Genomic DNA, 23,855 nt, shown 5'->3' on the forward strand with positions numbered 1-23,855 from the left:
TTTATTTAAAAACACTTTTTTCTTCAAAAATAAATTAACCTTAGCTTACTGTAACTGTGTTTTTTTTTTTTTTTGAGACAGAGTCTCAATCTGTTGCCCAGGCTGGAGTGCAGTGGCGCAATCTCGGCTCACTGCAGCCTCCAATTCCTGGGTTCAAGTGATTCTCCTGCCTCAGCCTCCCGAGTAGCTGGGATTACAGGTGCCCGCCACCACGCCTGGCTAATTTTTGTATTTTTAGTAGAGACGGGGTTTCACCGTGTTGGCCCGGCTGGTCTCGAAGTCCCGAGCTCAAGTGATCTGCCCGCCTTGGCCTCCCAAAGTGCTGGGATTATAGGTGTGAGCCACCACACGCCTGGCCTACTATAACTTTTTACTTTATAAACTAAATTTTTTAAAACTTTCTGACTCTTTTGTAATAACACTTTAAACACAAATACATTGTACAGCTGTACAAAAATATTTTCTTTCTTGATATCCTTATTCTATATGCTTTCTTCTATATTTTCTTTTTACTTTTTGAACTTTTTTGTTAAAAACTAAGACACAAACACACACCTTTGTCTAGGCCTACAGATTCAGGATGCTCAATATCACTGTCTTCCACCTCCACATTTTTTTTTTTGAGACACGGTCTCCCTCTGTCACCTAGGCTGGAGTGCAGTGGCACCATTACAAATCACTGCAGCCTCAACTTCCCAGGCTCAAGCAATCCTCCTGCCTCAACCTTCCAAGTAGCTGGGACTACAGGTGTGCACCACCACGGTGGTTAATTTTTTTTTTTTTTTTTGGAAGAGACAGGTCTCATGATATTTCCCAGGCTGGTCTCAGACTCCTGGGCTCAAGCAACCCTCCCGCCTTGGCCTCCCAAATGGCTCAGATTGCAGCCATGAGCCACAGCACCCAGCCCCACCTCCGATATCCTGTCCTCTGGAAGGTGTTCAGGGACAGTAACACACACGGAGCTGCTATCTCCTGTGATGACAATGCCTTCTTCTGGAATACCTCCTGAAGGACCGCCCTAAAGCTGTTTTACAGTTAACATTTTTTTTTACAGCAGAAGAAATACACTCTAAAATAATGATGGGAGCCAGACGCAGTGGCTCACGCTTGTAATCCCAGCATTTTGGGAGGCCAAGGTGGGAGGATCACCTGAGGTCAGGAGTTTGAAACCAGCCCAGGCAACATGGTGAAACCCTGTCTCTACCAAAAATACAAAAATCAGCCGAGCGTGGTGATGAACCCCTGTAGTCCCAGCTACTGGGGAAGCTGGGCAGGAGAATCGCTTGAACCTGGGAGGCGGAGATTGCAGTGAGCCAAGATCGCACCACTGCACTCCCGCCTGGGTGACCAAGCAAGACTCTGTCTCAAAAATAACAATAATAATAATGATAAAAAGCATTATGTAGTAAATACATAAGTCAGCAGCATAGTCTTTATCACTATTAAGTATTAGGTACTATATATAAATGTAAGTGTCATACTTTTAGACAACCCGCCTCAGCCTTCCAAAGTGCTTGGATTACAGGCGTGAACCAATGCACCTGGCTGCTACTAAATAAAATTAAACGTGAGGAAGTTTAAAATATGAACAAATAATCAATTAGGGAAAAAACCAACAGGATGCAGTTATATATCTTTTTAAAATATGGAAACAACATGATTTTAAGCTGTGAAATCAGAGTTGGCTGTGAAGGAGAGTGAAGTAGACAGAACAGATGGGGGAACACAGTTACCCTGGATGGACAAGGCTGGCACTAAGAACTAGGGAAACATTGAGCACACTGGCTACATATACTAAAACAATAAGGTCATTTTCACCTATCAAATTGGCAATGATATATTGTTTTCTTGTTCTCTGTCTAGTTCTCAGTCCTCACTAGGCCCCCGTGTGATGGCCACTCTCATATGTTATCACTGTGAGATAAATTGGCACAAAGTCTCTGGGAAAAAAATTGAAGCCATACGTGTCAAAAGCTTCAGTGCATTTATATCCTCTGAGATAATAATTTTTTTCTATGACTCTCTCCTAAGGAAATTATCAGGCAAAATTCTTCAAAATTTCAAGCAAAGGATACTCATTGCCACATTGTAATAAATGCAAACAAAGGGAAGAAAAACTATACAGTTGGTTAAATCATGGCACATCTATACAATGGAATTGACAGCACCACTTTCAAAGAATATTTAGTGACAGGGGAAACTGCTCATAATATACAGTTAAAAAACAGGCTAAAAACTGTATTTGTAGGCTGGGTGCAGTGGCTCACACCCATAACCCCAGCACTTTGGGAGGCCGAGGTGGGAGGATCACTAGAGCAGAGGAGTTCAAGACCAACCTGGGCAACAGAGCAAGACCCCATCTCTACAAAAATATATATATATATATATAAATAAATTAGCCAGGTGTGGGGGGTGTGTGCCTGTGGTCCCAGCTACTTGGGAGGATGAGTTAGGAGGATTACTTCAGCCCAGGAGCTGGAGATTGCAATGAGCTGCCATGGCACCACTGCACTTCAGCCTGGACAGCAAACTAATAAAACTATCTGTAGTATGATCAATTGTACAAACAAAGAGGAGAAGAAATACAGAAAATATTAGTAATGGCTATAACTGATTGATGGAACCATGGACCATTTACATTTTCTTTGTCATGCTTTATTATTTTCCAAAATGTCCATGCTGAGCATATATACATTAGTTATGTAATCTGACAAAATAAATATTGAAGCTATTCCTTAAAGCCAATGCACAAGCAGGATACATTTCACAGAGCAGGAGCTAAGCTAGATTTGAATTAATTAGTAGCTCTTGTCGCTTCTTTAGTACCCACTTCACAGAAGCATTTTATTGTGTTGCTTAGAGACATGTTGCCCACAACCGTGTTTTCTGCTCTCTGGGGAGCATTTTAACCAGCACTTCTGGTTATTTGGTCCTATTCTTTTTCAAACTGTGGAACCACCCCTTTGGATACTGATTTATAAGGTAAGACCAGCCGTTAAATTAAAGATCACAGCTATAGAGGTACATTCCACCTGGACCAGAGACACCAAGGTCCCATAAGCGCTTTGTTACAGTTGCCCAGGTGCAGGCGGGTGGGCTGGTTCCTGACGTCTGTCTCTCTGATCCAAGCTCCAGGTCCCAGTCTCTGTCCTGCTCTCACTCTGGGCCCACAGCAAGGACTTGTACCTGGTTCTCAGTTCCAGCCTTTCCCTTCCAGGGTGACTGTTCCCCCATCTGTTTTTCTCTCAAAGGTATCTTCACTCTCCCTTCTCACAGCTTAAAATGATGTTGTTTTCATAGTTAAAAAGAAAATATAACTACATCCTACTGAAGCAGCCCCCTCCTCCTTCACTACCTGCAAACATGGAATGCTTCTCCCCTCTCCCTCCGGACCTCCACCCACATCTCAGCCCATTTCCAGCATCTGCCTCATCCAGCGTCTGCCTCACCATTGTGCCCAAACTACTTTCAAAGGCTACCAAAGGCTTGCTAATTGTTACAGACGAAGGTTCCTTTTAAGACTCATAATTTAAAATCAGATGTCAATCATACCTCAGTAAAAGTAGAAAAAATCTAAATAAACTTAAGTAAGATTAAATCAGCCACCCGCTCTTTACAGTGTCTCTCCTTATTATGCGTCATCACGTGCATTTGTCTGTTGACTGCCAGAGAAACAAAGCAGGCGCAGCCTCCACCCTCTCCTGGACCCTGGAGTCAGAGGGACAGAGCCAGACAATACCAAGTGGGAGAGCAGCTGCTCCGGGGTGGGGTCAGGGGTGGGCAAGAGGAGGGAGTGGAGGCTGCAGGGAGGAGGTGGAGCCACACGGCAGCAGGAGGGCCAGGCAGAGGTGTTGAGGGAGAGGCACTGTGCCAAGCGCTGCCAGGGTTCTAAAGCTGCCTCAAGTGTGGAATGCCCCTCACCAGGCACCCGACTTCTGCCTCCCTCTTAATGTAGCCATCTACTTGAGGCGTTTTGTTCTGGCTTCTCACCTTCAATACTCTTTCCTGGGGCCTCACCACTTCCAAGACTCAGCTATTTGGTCCTGAGCCCACAGCCCAATGTGCAAAAGGATGCCTGGTTTTTAGTTCCCTCCCATCACTTCCAGGGTGACTTTGTTCCCCTGCCTATTATTCCCTCTATTGTAAGCCCTAGAGGCTAGCTAAACTTCAATCACAGGTGTGATTACAGGATTGCAGGTGTGAGCCACCACCCCAGCCCCTTGCTACCTCTAAGGCATGTTTCCCCCTTGCCGCTGTCTTAACAGTGTTAACAGTCTCTTCATGAATCCCTACTGTCCCCTGCTCAAAAACCTTTAATGGCTATTGTCCAGCTCAAGGGTGACAAGACCTTTCCAGACCTTCAAGGCCCCACGCTACCTTTCCAGCCTCAATGTCATTTGCTCCCTCTCCCCTAACCCATCCTTCACTCCAGACCAGACAGCTTTCTTTTCTCTGGTTTGCTCCTGTGTCTCTGCTTACTCAGGCTCTCATCAGCTATGCTGGCTTCCAGGCCCATCTCAAATGGCTCCAGCGAGAAGGCGCTCTCAACCATTCCATCCTGCCTCTACCCAGTCTGAGTTACTCTACTCTTTCAAGGCATATCATAGCACTTCGTAAATAATTAGCTCATGGTATTTATGTACACATTTCAGTGTTGTGGAATCTTTATTAACCTGGGCTGCTGTGTAGACTAGGAGCCTAGGAGAAACCTGCATATAGTAATGCCCCTAAACAGTTAACTAAAGTGGAGTTATGGCTGGGCGTGGTGGCTCACGCCTGTAATCCCAGCACTTTGGGAGGCTGAGACAGGTGGATCACCTGAGGTCAGGAGTTCGAGACCAGCCTGGCCAATATGGTGAAACCCCGTCTCTACTAAAAATATAAAAATTAGCCGGGCATGATGGTGCACATGTGTAGTCCCAGCTACTTGGGAGGCTGAGGCAGAAGAATCACTGGAACCCGGGAGGCAGAAGTTGCAGTGAGCCAAGATCCTGCCACTGGACTCCAGCCTGGGTGACAGAGCAAGACTCTTATCTCAAAAATAACAAAATAAAATAAAATAAACCAGAGTTATTTCCAAGAACTCTACACTATTTTCTGCTATGTGCTAAGAAACAGAAATCTCTTGCCCATGTCAGAAAAGCACATCTAGGTCAAATTTAGTTTGGCCAAGAAAAAAACCAAAGTAATGATAGATTAAAGTTGATACTTGCCTCTTGCACCCCTGAAAAGAATTCTGTAGTGTTTTTCTAATCGCTTGGCCATGTAGTTGGCATTTAATATCGCAGTTTCCGTGGCTTGTTTAAGGCCCTTGCCTCCCATCATCTGCAACAGAGGGAAAAAGAGCCATTAGCCATTGAACAGGCAAACACAAATGTCAAGACACCAAGCAAAAGACACTCCCAGATAAATTCCACCCACAAAGGAAGGCAGCCCACCATGACTCTGGAGTAGAGATGAGTGGAAAATTCCAACAAGGACATCTGTCAGATCCCTCTAAGCCTGTAATACATTTTTGTTTTCTTCTTTTAATAGTAGTTTTACGTTCTTTATTGTAGTAGCAAAGCCTACAACAGGGCAAGTTGACTACTGACTACTGTGTTATTTAAAGAGAGAAAAGAATTGTTCTTAAATTACATGTGTTTGGGGATTTTTTGTTTGTTTGCTATGAATTTGAGAGGTCTTGATAATTGCCAGGAATCCGATGGGATCTGGGCCAATATCTCCACGGAAGCAATTTTGTATGGTTTATTTTCCCACTGTCCCTAGTAGAGGCTGCTTATGTTTAAAAACTGCTCAATCTTGTCCTGGTAGTTAAGAGTCCCTGTGATCATAAAAGATACATGTCATCACTGCAAAGAGCTTCAAATCAAGACTGCACCAATTCTGATGGCCTACTTTCTTCCCAGAGTACCTCACATGTGATGGAGTTGGCATATATATTAAATACGTAACTAATGTAAAGAGAATGAGAGAGCACCAAATAAAACAACAGTAGTACTTTGGTATCATTAAGGGGGTCCAAAGTAAAAAGGGGCCACATTGTTCCAGGCTGGTCAAAGAAAGGTTCCTAGATTAAAGCCAGAACTTGGCTAGAAACTTAGAAATAAGTAGAATTTGGATAGGGAAAGAGAAACGGGAAGGTATACCAGGTGAGAGGAATGGCAGAAATGAAGGCGTGGAAGGGGAGGGCACATGACTGTCATCTGGGAGTGGATGCAGGGCAAGGTGAATTGTGACTCCATTTTTAAGCCCGAACCTTCTCTAGGAAGGACTTCGACTTTGTCCAGCCAACCACTGGCTCTCAACCTATGTCTCATGGGGGGATTTTTTTAAAACGCAGATGGCTTAAGTCCAACCCTACATATGCTCAATTTGGTTCTCCCTGGAATGGGGCCTAGGCATGTGCATTCTGAAAGAATCCCCTAAGGATTTTGTGCAGGCTACTGAGAACCAGGTAAAGCAACAGGAAGCCAGGAGAGATATGTGGGTGCTTAGGGTGAGTCTAGCAGTCCTGTAGGTGTGCCTGTGGAATTGCAGCAGGGAGAGAAGCAGCTAAAGCTACAGTCCAGGGGATAAGTAACAACAGCCTGAAATAAGAGAAGGCCCAAGGCCAGAGGGGGCAGCTTAAACCCTATTTTATTTATTTAGTTTTTAAACTGAGGCACCAGCTGGTGTTCCAGGCATGTAGCCAAACCAACCTTGGGCCACTTATTTCCTATATGTGGGAAGTCATCTCCAACCCAAATATGTTCATACAAATAACCCAGACTTATAGAACCCAGAAATCAAAAGGGAAGTGGGAATTTGATTCTGCTTACAGAGAAGCAGACCTTTATTCTGATTGCTTGTGTTGTTTGCAAAACAACTTGAGTATCATTTTTAAAAGCAAGTGTTAGTCTCTGAGGTACAGAATTGTTCCGGCTTCTAAGAAACTTTTCGTGAAGAATCATAAATGCCATGCTGTTCCAGAAATAAACAGCCAGCTCCACAATGTCCTCTGGAATGATTGGCATAGCTGCATTTTGGGGGTTTTGTTTCAGTGGGAGCCCCCCTTCCTTTAAAGAGGGGCACTGCTTGGGGGAGACTGCTCTAATTAGCAGCCAAACAAGTGTCCCTATTCACAGTCTTGTCAGTCCAGGAGGTGAGCAGGGCAGTGCGAACAAGAACTGTAGAAAATCAACTCTGGCCCTGGTGTTATTTGGAATAAGACAAAGGAAGGAAGCCTGTACTCTGACTAATTACATAGAGAGCACAGCGCCACAAGCCCTAAAGGCCAAAGAGCTCTGGGAAACCACCAGAGAAGCAAATTTCCGCTACTTTTCATCTTCTCCTCTGGCCCCCACCCAAGAAATATATAGCAAAGTGAGATATATAGCAGGATCTCAGCAAAGTGGAATAATTAGTACATGCACTGCTTTTCACTCGGAAGGGGCTATATAAATCCTGCAGGAAACCAAAGGACGTGGCCAGAACATCCATATGACTCATGGAACTTAGCTGTGTCTGGAAAAATATATCTGGTGCTTCAGTTTCTCTGATGTTAAACCCACTCTGAGAACCCAAAAGAAGTAGTGTAATGAAGGAGAGATGAAATGATTTTTAGCTCATCTCTTTAGGAAGGTTTCTTCCACCCAGGTCATCAGCAATATTCTTTGAACCACATCTCAGATCATGAATTTATTTGTTTTTAAGCCAAGAAAGAAGTCTGCAGTATCCGGTCCCCACCCATACCTGACGCCCCCACCCACCTGCACATACTACCAGGCCTCACCTTGATATAAGCCCAGGAAATGGGCAAGATGGAACTGGAGCCCCATGGGGCCGCACTGACGGTTCCCACAGGACAGGCATCCTCATTCCGCTTTAGTGAAATGATGGGATGATTGGGCAAAAACGGGGCAAGATGTTTCTTCCTGTATTTTTTTTAAGTGCAAATTCAGAAAATGTAAACAATTCAGTTAAATCTAATGGGAAGGTTCTGTGCCCTCCCAGAAAGCCTTGTTCTTAGCAGAGGAGCTCTGACAGTGGAAGGGACTCTCCACCTGCTGGGAGGCAGATCCTTCCTTCCTTCCTCCTCTGGTGGAGGTCCACCAGCCATCAGTGTCCCAGGGCTCACCCAAGAACTGTGGTGGAGGACTTGATAGAGGCAGGCAGCCATGAAACAGTGGAGTTCCATGTCCCTCCCTCCCCTTCCCAGCCCCATTCCCTCACCCCTATACACTTTCCCAAGATGGACATAGGAAGGGCTAATGAGAAGATGCCCCATGGGCTGACATGAACATCATTCTCCCCACCTCCCTGACAGCTGAAGCACTGGAGCTCACACATTTACTAGAAATAATCATCATCAAAATGAATTTCACTTTAACAGTAGCGAAAAAAAAAACAAAAAACAAGAAAGAAGAAACAAGTAAGAAGGCCAAGCTTCCAGCAAGTCTGAAAACTGGCTTCTTTAGCATATTTTTGGGAGACTGAAGCAGCTCAGGAAAACAGCTGCTCTCATCATCATTTTCCCAAGATGATTTGATTTCAGTGTAAAAAGTTATCCACAGCTAAGAGACATTCCTTCAGTCCTACTCTGGCTTCATCCAATTATTTCTAGTAACCAGGTTTGTTTCTTCCTTACTTATGTGTTACTTATCTCAACACCTTATATCTAATTCACTTTCAATGGAACCATTAGCTGATTTTAAAAAAGAAAAAAAAAAAATGCTTGGAAATCCAAAAGTCCAAAAGGCACTTTCTAGTGCTGATATTCCAGTTACAATAATATGCTCAGGTAAAGTTCCCTATTCATTATTCTGTTAATAAACCTGCTGTCTATGTGCAACTGGAAGCTCAGTGAGGCCAGATGTTACGGTTAATAAAATCTAATTACGCTTTTCTTTGGAAATCCCCTAAAAGCACCCATTTCACTGCTCCTCCCCCAGCCCCTACAAGTGCACTACACCAATGAGGGTATCCTCAACACATGAAGACTTTGATGGGATGAGCAGTCTATTTAGGGCCACTCCTTCATTCTGTCTCCAAAGCCATCCTCAAACCAGCAGCCCAGAACTCACACTCCGATGGGCCCCATGCCAGGACCACCTCCTCCATGGGGAATGCAGAAGGTCTTGTGAAGATTTAGGTGCGAGACATCAGACCCAAAGTCTCCAGGGCGACAGATTCCCACCTACCACAAAGGCAAGGGCCAAAAGCAAAAGTCAAGAGCTTGGAAACACCCTCCAGTGTGAAGGCCATGGCTGGCTGGTGCTGCCTTCTCCCCTCAGGGGAAAAGCAGGTAGAGCCACATCCATGGTGTTCACAGAAATGTCCTCTATACTGGCCCAGTTCCGTAGTCACAACCTGGCATCCTATAGGCAGAGTGCTTGTGGTTGCTATGGAAATAGCAACTGACCATTTAGCCCAATTTAGATTTAAAAATATGGATTTGAATAAACAATCTCTTCCTAATTATCCACACCACAACGGAAGAGAAGTGTCTCTAACACAAGAAAGGGTAGAACCTCCATGTTGTTGAAATAGGCAACTCTTCCCTGAGCAGTGCTACCTTCCCCTGCGTGGTCAGCTTTAGTATGATGCACGTTACCGAACGGCCCCATTGGGCACAATGATGGCAGGGGCTGCAGGGGCACCAGGGAGGAGGCTAAACTGAGAGAGGGAAAGCAAGGCTGGCAGTTTTCCTGAGATGATCCAGATACCAGGCATGATATCCCACTAGCCTTCCCACCACTTGGGTGTTAGGACTAATTTTGATGGTGACCAAAGATATAGAATTCATTTATGCTACGGAACCAATAGATAATCTCTGGATTACACTTGTGAAATGAATCAGAACCAAAGAGTCTAAAATGGTAGGAAAAAAAAAAAGAGGCCGGGCGTGGTGGATCACGCCGCCTGTAATCCAGCACTTTGGGAAGCCGAGGCAGGTGGACTGCCTGAGCTCAGGAGTTCAAGACCAGCCTGGGCAACACAGTGAAACCCCGTCTCTACTAAAATACAAAAAAAAAAAATTAGCTGGGTGTGGCAGCATGCACCTGTAGTCCCAGCTACTTGAGAGGCTGTGGCAGGAGAATTGCTTGAACCCAGGAGGTGGAGGTTGCAGTGAGAGCAGAGATCGCACCACTGCACTCCAGCCTTGGCGACAGAGTGAGACTCCGACAAGAAAGAAAGAAAGAATGAAAGAGAGAGAGAGGGAGGGAGGGAGGGAGGAAGGAAGGAAGGAAGGGAGAAAGAGAGAGAGAGAGAGAGAGAGAGAGAAAGAAAGAAAGAAAGAAAGAAAGAAAGAAAGAAAGAAAGAAAGAAAGAAAGAAAAAAAGCAAACACCAATAAGAGTCTCAAAAAGATTGTGTGACTCCTCTCCTGCAGGGGCTCCCAACAGCATTTCTTCAGAGGTTCACAGTACATAGATCCTATGTCCCCCAAGTAATCAGGATTGGGCCCTTTGAGCCCCCATTTCGCAGCTGATAAAGCTGATGCCAGGATAAGTGGCTTTCCAAGGCCATGAGAGATCAACAACCACTAGTGGTCAGGTCGTGGGTCTGAGTTCCCTCAGGCAGGAGGCCTCTCAAGAAGTCAGAATTTTTTTTTTTCCACACATCCATTTTCTCAGTGGGAACTAAGGGCGGGCCTCTCTAGTTCCCACCTGAGCGTTCATATTCGCCCCGTCTAGGTAGACCTGTCCTCCATGCTGATGGATGAGGTCACACACGTCACTGATGTTCTCTTCAAACACCCCATTGGTGGATGGGTATGTAATCATGATGGCTGCTAGGTTCTCCTTGTGCTTATCCACCTGTGAAAGAAAAGGGGTAGAGAAGGACATGGAGGGAGGATATGTTTCTTTCTTGGCCAAATCCTTACCTTTTATTTTAAAGGATGAAGACAGATGAAGTCTCGGTCTTTACTTTCCTGGAACTGTCTCAAAGTACAATGACAGCAACAAAAAAACCACAGCCATTACTCTCTTCACAAATCATTCCAAAGAAATAATAAGACCCTGGCTGGGTGTGGTGGCTCATGCCCATAATCCCAGCACCCTGGGAGGTCGAGGCAGGCAGATCACCTGAGGTCACGAGTTCGAGACCAGCCTGGCCAACATGGTGAAACCCCGTCGCCACTAAAAATACAAAAATTAGCCGGGCATGGTGGTGGGTACCTGTAATCCCAGCTACTTAGGAGGCTGGGCAGGGACAATTGCTTGAACCGGTGAGGTGGAGGTTGTAGTGAGCCAAGATCACACCACTGCACTCCAGCTTGGACAACAGAGCGAGACTCCAGGTCAAAAAAAAAAAGAAAGAAGAAAAAAGAAATAATAAGATCCTTTCAGGCTAGGTCTCTATGGTCCAGACCAAAAGGACTATTCACAAGATTTTTGGATATTTTGGGCCCAACTCTCTAAGGTGGTTTTCCCTTGGTTCAAGCCATCTCAATAATGATTTCAGATGTTTGTGGTTCTAGGTGTGTCCATTCTCATAGTTAATCTCTCTGCTCATCTTCTCATATCCATTCCTTTCCCTTGCCTTCTGTTGAAGTTAAAATTCCCAAATTACAGCTCGATGGAAGTAAGTTGTAGAGTTCTATACCACTGCAGGATGACTATCTTTAACAATATATAATTTCAAATAGTTAGAAATGGATACTGAACGTTCCCTCAATACAAAGAAATGATACATGCTTGAGATGATGGATATGCTGATTACCCTGATCTGATCTCTATACATTTTATGTATAGAAACATCACTATGTACCCCATGACTATGTACAACTATTGTCATTTAAAAAGCTAAAGAACAGAGGCCAGGTGTGGTAGCTCATGCCTGTAATCTCAGCACTTTGGGAGGCTGAGGGGGGCAGATCACAAGGTCAGGAGATTGAGACTATCCTGGCCAACACGGTGAAACCTGTCTCTACCAAAAATACAAAAAATTAGCTGGGCATGGTGGCACATGCCTGTAGTCCCAGCTAATCAGGAGGCTGAGGCAGGAGAATTGCTTGAACCCGGGAGGCGGAGTTTACAGTGAGCCGAGATCACGCCACTGCACTCCAGCCTGGGCAACAGGGTGATACTCCATCTCAAAACAAACAAAAAGAACAGGAATTGAAAAAAAAAAAAAAAAAAAGAATTCCCACAAGGAGTGTTTCTGTAAATAAAAGTCTTCTTCATTCTTTCCTTTTACAGAAGGCAAGCATATATAAAAGTCATGTCCCTGTTTGTTTTCCTGGCCAGCATATCAGAGCAGGCATGTTTGAAAACATGGCGGTGGCCAGGTAAGTCACGTCCTATATTACTATAATGGAGGGACTTAATAATTTCAACTACTGGCCTGGAACACTTGTGGAAAAAAGCTTTGTGGAGCAATGGAAAGGTAGGGGTGGATTGAAGAGAGGTGCAGCATTGTGGATTTTCAGCTTCCTTTAGAAGGCAACTGCACAGAGTTCAACCATGCCTAATAACACCACCATCAAAATCACATTGCTATTCCAATGATTTCCTTCCCGCTTAAGATGCAGCCGCCAGTCCGCTGGTGGGAAGCAGATACGGTTGCTAAGCAACTTCTTCCTGGAGGTTGGGAGGTTGAGAGTGGGGGTTGGTGGAAACCAAGCTGCATGATGCCAGGAATTCAGCACGATGGGGCTGGCACAGTCATGGATATTTGCAAAGTTGACATTTGTGTTACAATTCCTGACACAAAGATTAAGTGTAAGTATGACTGTCATTTTGATTATTAAGTGGGGAAGGGGAGAAGGAGAGGGAAGACTGGGCAGAAAGAGGCAGGTAGGTCCCGCAAGGAGTACTCTTACTACCACCATGAATAATTCACTCAGTTTTTTACACAAGCTAGAATTAGAGAACGGGGATTTCTCCCTGTTGGTGATGGGAGGGGTAGAGTAGACTCGGGTCAAAGGAAGAACTGCAGACTTTTCATTAGAATGCAAGAGAAGACATTTACATAATCCATCAAGTCCCTGATCCCCACCACCGCTCCCCACCCCGGCCTCTCCCATCTGCTAAGGAGAAGACAAGTACCATGGCCTTGAGGTGAACTGCATCGATATTCCCATATTTATCCACCTCCACAGGCTGTATCTTCATGCCTGCCATGTGGGCACTTGCTGGGTTGGTCCCATGTGCTGATTTCGGAATAAGGCAAACCTGCAGAATAGTAAGAAAGCAAAGAAAGAGAAAAATCATCATCAGACTATGAATAATGAGAGAAAAGTACTACAACATGCTTGTACCACAAATTAGACACCACCTGTTTTTATTTAAGCTGAACACTAGTGCTTTAAAATCTGCTACAATTCAATTATTTGTCATTGCAAAACAATGTCCAAAAAAAGAGTTTCCATATGAATCCCTAAATATTGTTCCCTAAAGATGCTCAGAAAATCAATACAATCTTCTCTTATCCCAGTACACTAAAAATAGGCCTGGGCTTATTCTAACCTTGTCTCAGTTAGGATACACAGAAAGCACCTTAGAAGAACATGAGATTGGAAGTTAAACTCAAGGACTCAGGGCCCACATCACAGCTTCAGTGCTCTGCTTGGCTTATCCAGGACAGATGATAATGACAGACGTAATTCCAAGGTTTCCCAGTACCAATGCACCGATTATATCAATATTTATTGGATGTTTACTCTGTAATAAATTATTAGTTTCTATAAGAACCATAAATTAAGCATTAAAAATGATCAACCCGGCCAGGTGCAGTGGCTCGCGCATGTAATCCCAGCACTTTGAGAGGCCGAGGCGGGTGGATCACCTGAGGTCAGGAGTTCGAGACCAGCCTGGCCAACATGGTGAAACCCCATCTCTAGTAAAAATACAAAAAATAGCTGGGTGTGGTGGTAGGCATCTGTAATCCCAGTTACTCGAGAGGCTGAGGCAGGAGAATTGGTTGAAACCAGGAGGTGTAGGCTGGGCGCGGTGGCTCACGCTTGTAATCCCAGCACTTTGGGAGGCCGAGGCGAGCGGATCACGAGGTCAGGAGATCGAGACCACGGTGAAACCCTGTCTCTACTAAAAATATAAAAAAATCAGCCGGGCGTGGTGGCGGGCGCCTGTAGTCCCAGCTACTCGGAGAGGCTGAGGCAGGAGAATGGCGTGAACCCGGGAGGCGGAGCTTGCAGTGAGCCGAGATCGCGCCACTGCACTCCAGCCTGGGCGGCAGAGCGAGACTCCGCCTCAAAAAAAAAAAAAAAAAAAAAAAAAAAAAAAAAAAAAAAAAAAAAAAAAGAAACCAGGAGGTGTAGGTTGCAGTGAGCCGAGATTGCGCCACTGCACTCCAGCCTGGGCGACAAGAGTGAAACTCCATATTTAAAAAAAAAAAAAAAATCAACCTGGCCGGGCATGGTGGCTCACGCCTGCAATCCCAACACTTCGGGAGGCTGAAGTCAGGAGTTCAAGACCAGCTTGGCCAACATGGCGAAACGCTGTCTCTATTAAAAATACAAAAATTAGCCAGGCATGGTGATGCATGCCTGTAGTCCCAGCTACTCAGGAGGCTGAGACAGAAGAATCGCTTGAACCCGGGAAGTGGAGGTTGCAGTGAGCCGAGATCGCGCCATTGCACTCCAGCCTGGGCAACAGAACAAGACTCCGTCTCAAAAAAAAAAAAAAATAGGTAAAAATAAAAATGATCATCCCTCACCCTGGGTTCACACAACTCACTCACTAACAATGGTGGCCTGTGAATGACCGTCTAGAGTCCAGAGATGCAGCAGAAACATGGAGAAGGGGATGTAGCTTCAGGTTAAGGAAATCAAGGGAAAGTGCCTCAAGAGCTGAGCTAAGTTAAAGCTTACAGCTGCACTGAATTTTTATGGAAGCTGGACAGTAGGTGCAATGCTAGAATTCTCAGACTCAAATCATCCTTCATTTCCTCCAAACAACCATGTGGATACAGGCTCTTGTAGAACTGATGATGTGTCCCAGTGGGAAAGTAAGTCACAAGGTTTTCCCCAACAAAAAGCATCAAAGAGAAGCCATGATTACCCTGAAAATCATCCTCCTATATTGTATCCCACAGAGAAATGGACAGGCATTATTGAAAATAGGCTATGAAGTTAAATCTTAGCTTACAGCTCTTTCCTCAAAAACAGCAAAAGAGTCTACTTAAGAAAAATACACGTGTACAAAAAGAAAACATTAGCCAAAGGCAAACATGGACTACTTTGCACTCTTCTACTGTCAGAAGGTTTGTGCCCCTTTAGAACAGCTGTTGGTCTCATACTGGTTATGTCACGTTGTCCTCAAATCCGTTTTCTTGTTTGAATGCTTCCCTTTTGTAGTTAATTTTTTTCTTTAATTTCTCAGGACCCAAGCTGGAGGCACTGTCCTCTCTCACAGGTATTGTTAGTCTACAAAAAAAACGTTGGATGGAAGGATCCCTTCAGGGCAGAATATTGATAAGAAGGAGAAAGGGGTATATTAAAAATAAATATAAAATATTCATAGAAAGCCAAAATGAAGAATTCGTATCAGGTGAGTTCTGTTGAAACACAAACATGTAAAAACATCAACCACCCTGTGGCACACTGAATGACGGGCTCCCAAAGACATCCCTGTCCTAATCCTCGGAACCTGGGGGTGTTTCCTTATACGGCAAGAGGGACTTGCAAATGGGATTAAGATAAAGAAAGATCTTGAGACGGAAAAATTTTTCTGGATTTTGGGCTGGGCCCTAAATATATTCTTAAGTGTCCTCATCAGAGGGAAGCAGAGGGAGATGGGACCACAGAGGGAGCAGGAGATGTGCTGACTGAAGCAGGAAGCTCGAGCCAAGGAACGCAGGAGGCCTGCAGATGCCAGGAAAGGCAAGGAAACAGATTCTCCCCTGTCTCCCCCAGAAGGAATCAGCTCTATCAACACTTTGACTTTAGCCCAGTGAAACCAATTTCTGACACCCGGCCTCTGCAACTATAAGAAAATTAATGTGTGTTGTTTTAAGCCACTAAGCATGTAGCAATTTATCATAGCAGCCATAGGAAACTAATACACATCCTGGTACAAGGAGCGATGGAAAGAGAAGTCACAGTGGCTTTGTCAAGGACCCATTTATATGTTGCTGTCAGACATTTCTGGTTTTCTATGAGGATTTAGAGGACTTTAATTATTCTTTATAATGTTAAGTTTTTCCTCAGTTTAAAATTGTAGCGTTGGCTGGGCGAGGTGGCTCACGCCTGTAATCCCAGCACTTTGGGAGGCTGAGGCAGGCGGTTCACTTGAGGCCAGGAGCTCAAGACCAGCCTGGCCAACATGGTGAAACCCTGTCTCTACCAAAAATACAAAAAATAGCCAGGCATGGTGGTGCACGCCTATAGTCCCAGCTACTCGGGAGGCTGAGGCATGAGAATCACTTGAACCCGGGAGGCGGAGGTTGCCATAAGCCAAGATCATGCCACTGCACTCCAGCCTGGGTGACAGAGCGAGACTCTCTCTTGGGGGAAAAAAAATTGTATTGTTGTGAGGGATGTGGAAGTAACAGGACCCAGATTTGAAGTTTTGGTTTATCCAAAGCAAATCCAGCTTTTGGTGCATTGATGCCCATTTAGGGAGGTGCTATGTTTTCTAAACTCCCCAGGGTGCTGCGTGGCATAGAATAGGCATAAGGTCATCCTTAGACTTGTTGAATGAGGGAAGGGTTAAGGAGATCTCCTGTGCAAGGGAAACTGATGTCTTACCACTGGTAAAATCTAACAACCAAAGGCCACTACTTTGTCTCAGGCAGTTGGGAAAAAAAAAATATTCCCATACAGGTTTTGAGCTTTCTTTGTTGATTTACATATACACATAATTTGTTTCCTTTGATCAATGTTTTCCCTTTGTATAGGAAACTCAGACTCTGAACAGCAAACTTAATTGCTTTTCTTTAGAGTTTTTATTTTTTTGTAAGTTCTGGAGTTCTGCTGAATACGTCAGGATTTGACTAACAAATTGAAATATTAATTATAAAGTGTTAAAGGCCAAGCCTGGTACATGGTAACTGCCATATAAGTGTTTGTTAAATAAATTTGTATTCTCCCAAAGTAAACTCATAAATCAAGAAGTTAGGCATTCCATTTTAGGAACCTCTGAAATTTAACCTAAGAGAAAATGTGAAAATAACTTCAAAAAGCAGCTTGAAAGAAAAGGCCCATCAGGAGCCCAGGCATTTCTGTAGCACATGACTTCCCCACACTCCCTTTCAAAAAAGAAGGATATATTTTGCTGGATTCCATTAGAATCTATTGTGTGGGAGCAGCTGCCTCAGACATCAGTGATGTGAAAAAATCTTCCCTGATTAGTGAATACTAAATCATTTTCTTCTCTAAGAAAGTTTGCTTTAATTTAAAAAAAAAATTTTTTTTGAGAGGGAGTCTCGCTCTGTTGCCCAGGTTGGAGTGCAGTGGTGTGATCTCAGCTCACTGCAACCTCTGCCTCCTGGATTCAAGTGATTCTCCTGCCTCAGCCTCCTCAGTAGCTGGGATTACAGGCATGCACCACCATGCCTGGCTAATTTTTGTGTTTTTAGTAGAGACAGCGTTTTGCTATGTTGGCCAGGCTGGTCTTGAACTCCTGACCTTAGGTGATCTGCCTGCCTCAGCCTCCCACAATGTGCTGGAATTACAGGCATGAGCCACCATGCCCGAGCGAATTAAAATTTCTGATCCAGAAGGATGCCAACATTTCCAGGCTTATGAGCTTTGTATTTCTACCAGCTCAGTGGCTGGAGGGCTTCCCTGCCTCTCCCTTTCCCCCTGTCCCTGAAGCGCAGCACCCAGCCCCTCTCCCTCCTGAAGAATGAAATGGCCTCTCATGACACTTCAGTGATGGCAGGATGGGCAATGGGGCCAAGAGAAACATCACACACAGTGGGTGGAGGAGGGAAGGAGGACAGGAAAACACAAAGAGAGGGAACAGGAACCAGAAAGAATCCACGAGTCACGGAAGAACCCCGCCCAGGCCAAACCCAAAGGCCTCTCATTCTTTCTCCTTGGCCTTTCCAGTTTGGTCCCCAGCTCCTGGACATTCACAGCTACTTCCGGGTGTCAGATTGGGGAATTTGGGAAATGGCGAGGGGTGGGAAGCATCACTGCGTGGAAAGAATCTGGATTTTAGCTGGCCCTTTGCCATTAGCTAGTCACCTGCCTTCTCCAAACACTGCTTTCTGCGGCCTCTCTGCTAAGCAGTGGAGGAGTGGGGTGGAGATGTCACACAAGACAGGCTGCCCCTTTCCAGCATCCCCAGGCTCCTGGGCACCTCGTGGTGAAAGACACTAATGAAGAGGAACTCCAGAGACGACCCCAGAACATGGAAGCCGTGAGGGAAAAACAGACAGGAGAGAATCTGGCATTGTTTTCCTGGCTGGACACCTGGAGCTCCAAAGTTTCCTTTCTGATTCTGTGAAAGTGCCGAGACTCTCAGGTCCCAAGAGCAATTATAGTTCTAAACTAATCATTCTTTAGAAAGCTGAGAATTCAGAACCACAAATGAACAAACTGTGGGGGAATTTCAGGGTCTCTGTCTGTCTGATTGACCACTTCACTTCTTTCTGGACTGGCAAGCAGTCCTTGACCAGGGTTTAATCATTTATTCAATTCACAAATGGCCTGTTTTTCAAAGATCTTTAGACAAGAATTCCAGGGCCAGGTGCAGAGGGTCGTGCCTGTAATCCTGGTCTCCCTAGCACTTTGGGAGGCTTCCTTGAGCCCAGGAGTTCAAGGCTGCAGTGAGCTATGAAGAGGAAAAAAAAAAAAAAAAAAAACAAAAAAGGGCCGGGCGCAGTGGCTCACGTCTATAATCCCAGCACTTTGAGAGGTCAACGGGGGTGGATCACCTGAGGTCAGGAGTTCGAGACTAGCCTGATCAACATGGTGAAACTCTGTTTCTACTAAAAATACAAAAATTAGCTGGGCGTGGTGGTGCATGCCTGTAATCCCAGCTACTCAGGAGGCTGAGGCACGAGAATCACTTGAACGCAGGAGACAGAGGTTGCAGTGAGCCGAGATTGGGCCATTGCACTCCAGCCTGGGGGACAGGGCGAGACTTCATCTCAAAAAAAAAATTTTAAAAATTAAAAAATTCTATTCCCCAACCAAGATGAAAGCCTGGAAAGACACACCTGTGGAATCAGATGACCTACACAAGGGAAGGAGGGAAAAAAATGTTCCTTCTTTTCCCGTTATGAAAGGGAAGTGAAACACTTTCGGCATTCTTTATTGCAAATTCCAGGCAACTAGCCATAAGTAACCTTCCAGTGGTAATAAAACCAGAAATGGACTAAGATCGGGCCACTACCACTCCACCCTACTTACTTGGCCAGCGAGCGCCACCCTACACCCTTTGCCTGCAACTCTCTGGTATCAGCAGATGCCTTTGCCCTGCTCTCAGCTCCTAGGGGATGCTCCTATTAAGGACTTCCACTCCACAGCTCAGTACAAACTCTAGCATAGCACTGGCCATCAAAATGAAGGAACCAGGAACACAGGCCTCCTCTGGCACAAGCTGAGGCCTGAGTTAGGTCACTGCTACAGGCACTGCCCCTGGAGGGGCGAGTGGTGTCCATTAGTACCTGCTGGTCCCCACAGTGGTCCCCAAGAGGCGGTTGGGATCCTGGAGACCAGGTTCTCATATCCAAAGCAAACAATGAGGCAGGACCGTGAACTCTGCTTTACGCCTTTTTTGGTACTTGAAGTTGAGAATCATCTAATGGAGAATTTATTTATTCAACAAATATTTTTTGAGCATACACATGACCAGAACTGGGCTTCAGCACAACAGGGGTTACTGAAGAATTAAAGCATGGTCTCTGCCCTTCATCCAGGCCCAGGGCCAGGGCTGAGCCAAGGAGAGGATGCTTGCAATGGCAACATTCCTGCCCTCTTCCTCCCTCTGCTCCCTAGAGAGCAGTTCCACAGCCAACTGGCTGATGTTTGCATTCTGGGTTTGAGCAAAAGTCTTTTATCTCTGAATGTTTTTCCTCAAAATGGTCAAGTGGGATGTCTTGGAAGCAAGGATCATAATGGCTAGTTCACAGAAATTTGTTTCTTGACTATATGTTCCCTCATCTGCTTCCAAGAAGGCTTGGAGGGAGTGTCCCACAGAAGGGACCCTGAGAGCCAGGACCTCTGTGCCCCATGGTGAGCAGGCGCCACCTCCTGCCATACTCACCGTTCTGTGCCCCTCTCCTTTCTGGTTTAAGTAGGCTCGGATAGTGGCCAGTCCAGCATATTCTCCCTGGGCTCCGCTTGCAAAGACAAGAAGAAAAGCATCACGGTTAGGTCTTCTGGCTGTCATTAACTCATTCAATATTTATTGGGCCAGGGGTTCACCAGCACGTGACATATGGTCATTGTCCAGACACTGCGAGAAGCTCATCAAGGAGCTCTGCCAGAGTCAAAAGGTCTTGAACAATCAAAACAATCAAAGCAACAGCTGCACTACAGCTCAACCACTCCTACCCAAAGATGGAGCTTTTCATACCCTTGCTCAGGACCATGCATTGAAAATGGCCTTTTGTTATTATGAAAAATTTCAAAACTATACCAAAATACAGTGAAGAACAAAAGGAACCACCATGTATGTGTCAGCCAGCTGTAACAATTTGGTTTACAGTCAGTCTTGTTTCCAATTATATTCCTCACTAACCACTTTCATGCTGAACTATATATTTTGAAGCAAACTTCAAACATCCTATCATCAGTTCAAATGTCAATATGCAGCCTTCAAAGATAAGTATTGTTTTTAAAAATATAACTACAGGCCGGGTGCAGTGGCTCATGCCTACAATCCTAGCACTTTGGGAGGCTGATGTGGGCAGATTATTTGAGCTCAGGAGTTCAAGACCAGCCTGGGCAACATGGTAGAACAGTATCTCCACTAAAAGTACAAAAAATTAGCCTGGTGCGATAGCATGCATCTGTAGTACCAGCTACTGGGGAGGCTGACATGGAAGGATCACTTGAGTCTGTGAGGCGGAGACTGCCGTAAGCCGAGATGGTGCCACTGCACTCCAACCTGGGTGACAGAGTGAGATCCTGTCTCAAAAAATAAATAAATAACTACAAACACAATTGTCACACCTAGAACAATGAACTTCAATTTTTTCCTTTTTTTTCCCTTTTCTTTCCCCGTTTAAATGGGTAATGTGTCAACATCTTAACAAGGTTCAAGGAAGGCACACCTATGAGGTGAAAACCAATCATCACTCTTGATAATGTCTTAGTGTCACCAAATATCGAGTCAAGAGCCTGATTAGCCCCAAAAGAATGAGGCACTTTTAATGTGACACCATTCCTGGCAGTCTCAGGTTCGGCTCTCCCCGGCCCCGGATGCAGATGGCTGTTAGGGGCTGGCCATCCTCACCTCAACGGTCCTGGAAGGCGCCACTTTCAGGACATATGCAATGACTAACATTCCAGTGAGCAATGCTGACTCAATCGTAGACTGTTATTTAATGTTCCCAGTACCCCGTGCAGGAAGGGAAGGGAAATGAGTAATAGATGTATCAGTCCCATTCAAAATATGTATGTCTGCAGAAGCTGAAGGCAAAAATTAAATACTAAAAAAAGAAACAAAAATTTAAACTTTAAACAAATGAAAATTTAAAAATACAATAACTTTTTAAAATGTTACCAACAGAAAATAGGTGAGAATTTTAAAAAATGTATATGTTCTCCATGCTATCACCCCCATTTTGCACACAAAGAAACTGAGGTCAGAGTGCTACATGCCAAATGGCCAACAGTGACAGATGAAGACTTCGGTGTGGAGTCAGCCTGCCTCCCAGAGCTACAGGCTCCCTTTGCAAGCAGTGCTGCTCTTCTGAGCACACTGAGCTCTCCAAGGACGGAGAGTTGTGGGAGCAAATGCTGATTTTCTTTCATAGCAGAATTCTTGTCTGATTGATAGAACTGGGGGGTTTAGCTAAAATAAAAAATTAAAAAAAAGAAAGAAAGAAAAGAAGAAAGCAAGCCTGTCTTACAAGACCTGAGTCACCCCCGTTCCTCATCACCCGCACTGAGTCAGCTGCAGCTCTCTCCGCTCTCTTCCAAGAAGAAAGGCAAAGACTGCTCTTCTGTTTTCCTGGCTTCTGAAAAACAAGTCCTAGCCTATTTGAGGTTTTTTTATTTTGAGGACAAGAAAATGAATATGCCATGCTTCAGGAAACCACTCACATCACTAGTAACTTCATCTCCCTGTGCCTATGTGCCTGAGAGATGTGTAAAATGGGGATAGTAATGGTACCCATCACGCAGGGCAGATGTGATGAGTAGTGAGATCATCCAGGTCAAATGCTTCTCAGCCAAATCCTGCCCATTCTTCGACTGGCTACAACTCTCTGCAAAGCCTTCCCCAAAGCCACCAATCCAGCTCTTTGTCACTTCCTCAGAGAGGCCTTCCCTGAAGGCAAAAATCTTGTCAACCTTGTTCACAATTGTATTCTCTATTCCAAGAACACTGACATAAAGAATATTTGATAGATTGAAGTACTCTGCATGTAGTAGTTCTCCAGTAAGTATTTAGTAAATATTTTAAAAATTGAATTCCTCCAGCACAGGCAATCAATATGAATGTCATCCTTTCCCCTACGGTAAAGAACCTCAAGAAAAACATTTTATATTTACCCCTACGTTTTTCTCATGAATTCTATTCATCTGACTTTCTTGAAAGGCCAATCAAGGTGTAGACTAGGAATGAAGGAAGAGGCAGATTACTGGCTATGAGCCAATAGTGTAGGAGAAAGGCAACATGCTAAAGACTTGATCAGAAATGCTGGATTTCTCTCTCTCTCTCTCTTTGGCCTTAAACATGTATAAAATCAGCTATGTTTCAACTCAAAAAGTGCAAATGATATATTGAAATGTGACACAAGGATTACTACTGGGGTATTATTAAAACAAATTGTTAGTGCCACCTGTTGGTAGAAAAGTCTTATGAAAAATAATTGCTATCTACATAACCCAGACTAAGCAACCATCAGCAAACTATTATATATGGAGGAGAGGCTAGGTCAGTGCTTTTCTGACATCTGTTTAAAATGAAGTAGTGAATGGTCTGGAGCTGCAGGGCTGGCCAGTGAACGGGGAGTTTCAGAAACACCAAGTTTATGTGAGCACAGCTTAAACTGTCTTAGAAAAACAAGGTCCTCCATGCCAGGCATGGTGGCTCACACCGGTAATCCCAATACTTTAGGAGGCCAAGGTGGGCAGATCACCTGAGGTCAGGAGTTCGAGACCAGCCTGGCCAACATGGTGAAACCCCGTTTATACTAAACATACAAAAAATTAGCCAGGCATGGTGGTGCATGCCTGTAATCCAGACTACTTGGGAGGCTGAAGTGGGAGAATCGTTTGAACCTGGGAGGCAGAGGTTGCAGTGATCCGAGATCACGCCACTGCACTCCAGCCTGGGCCACAGAGTGAGACTCCACCTCAAGAAAAAAAAGAAGAAAAGAAAAATGAGACCCTCCAGTGTATGGCATTTACTCAGGCTGATTAAGGAGCTACTGTTTAATGCAGAATGGGGAAATTGAGCAGACAACTTCTTCCAAAACTCAGATTCATTCTACAAAGAATCCAAAAGAAATTCAATAGACTAGAAAAAGTAGAACAACTGAAAAACAGGTATAAGAACCCACAAGGTGAAAATAGTTGGAGCTGATGGAATTCAACAGTATTGTGATGACTATAACCTAGGCCCTTTCAGTATCAGTGTATCATCATAGGTGTGCAAGTTCAGGAGAAATACTCAATGTTAACTTAAAAAAAAAAAAATTTGTAGATGACATGGCAGAGATAGGGTGAGGGTGATAGTTCAGAAGAGCTAAAAGTTCTTTTGCCAAGGTTAGAACAGGAGTTCA

General features: G+C 44.7%; 1 protein-coding gene across 1 annotated transcript in view; it reads right to left on the bottom strand.

Annotated features, from left to right (window-relative positions):
- GLDC (glycine decarboxylase) overlaps positions 1-23,855 on the bottom strand; it is a 112,896-nt gene that overhangs the window by 13,077 nt on the left and 75,964 nt on the right. Inside the window, exons 16-21 of the mRNA XM_030811267.1 lie at positions 20,165-20,240; positions 13,037-13,162; positions 10,652-10,801; positions 9,066-9,178; positions 7,775-7,916; positions 5,214-5,325 (exon numbers count right to left, since the gene is read on the bottom strand). Coding sequence (XP_030667127.1) covers positions 5,214-5,325; positions 7,775-7,916; positions 9,066-9,178; positions 10,652-10,801; positions 13,037-13,162; positions 20,165-20,240 — 719 coding nt within the window. The remainder of the gene's footprint in view (positions 1-5,213; positions 5,326-7,774; positions 7,917-9,065; positions 9,179-10,651; positions 10,802-13,036; positions 13,163-20,164; positions 20,241-23,855) is intronic.

Source organism: Nomascus leucogenys, chromosome 1a (assembly GCF_006542625.1).
Source record: "Nomascus leucogenys isolate Asia chromosome 1a, Asia_NLE_v1, whole genome shotgun sequence".
Taxonomy (NCBI): Eukaryota; Metazoa; Chordata; class Mammalia; order Primates; family Hylobatidae; genus Nomascus; species Nomascus leucogenys.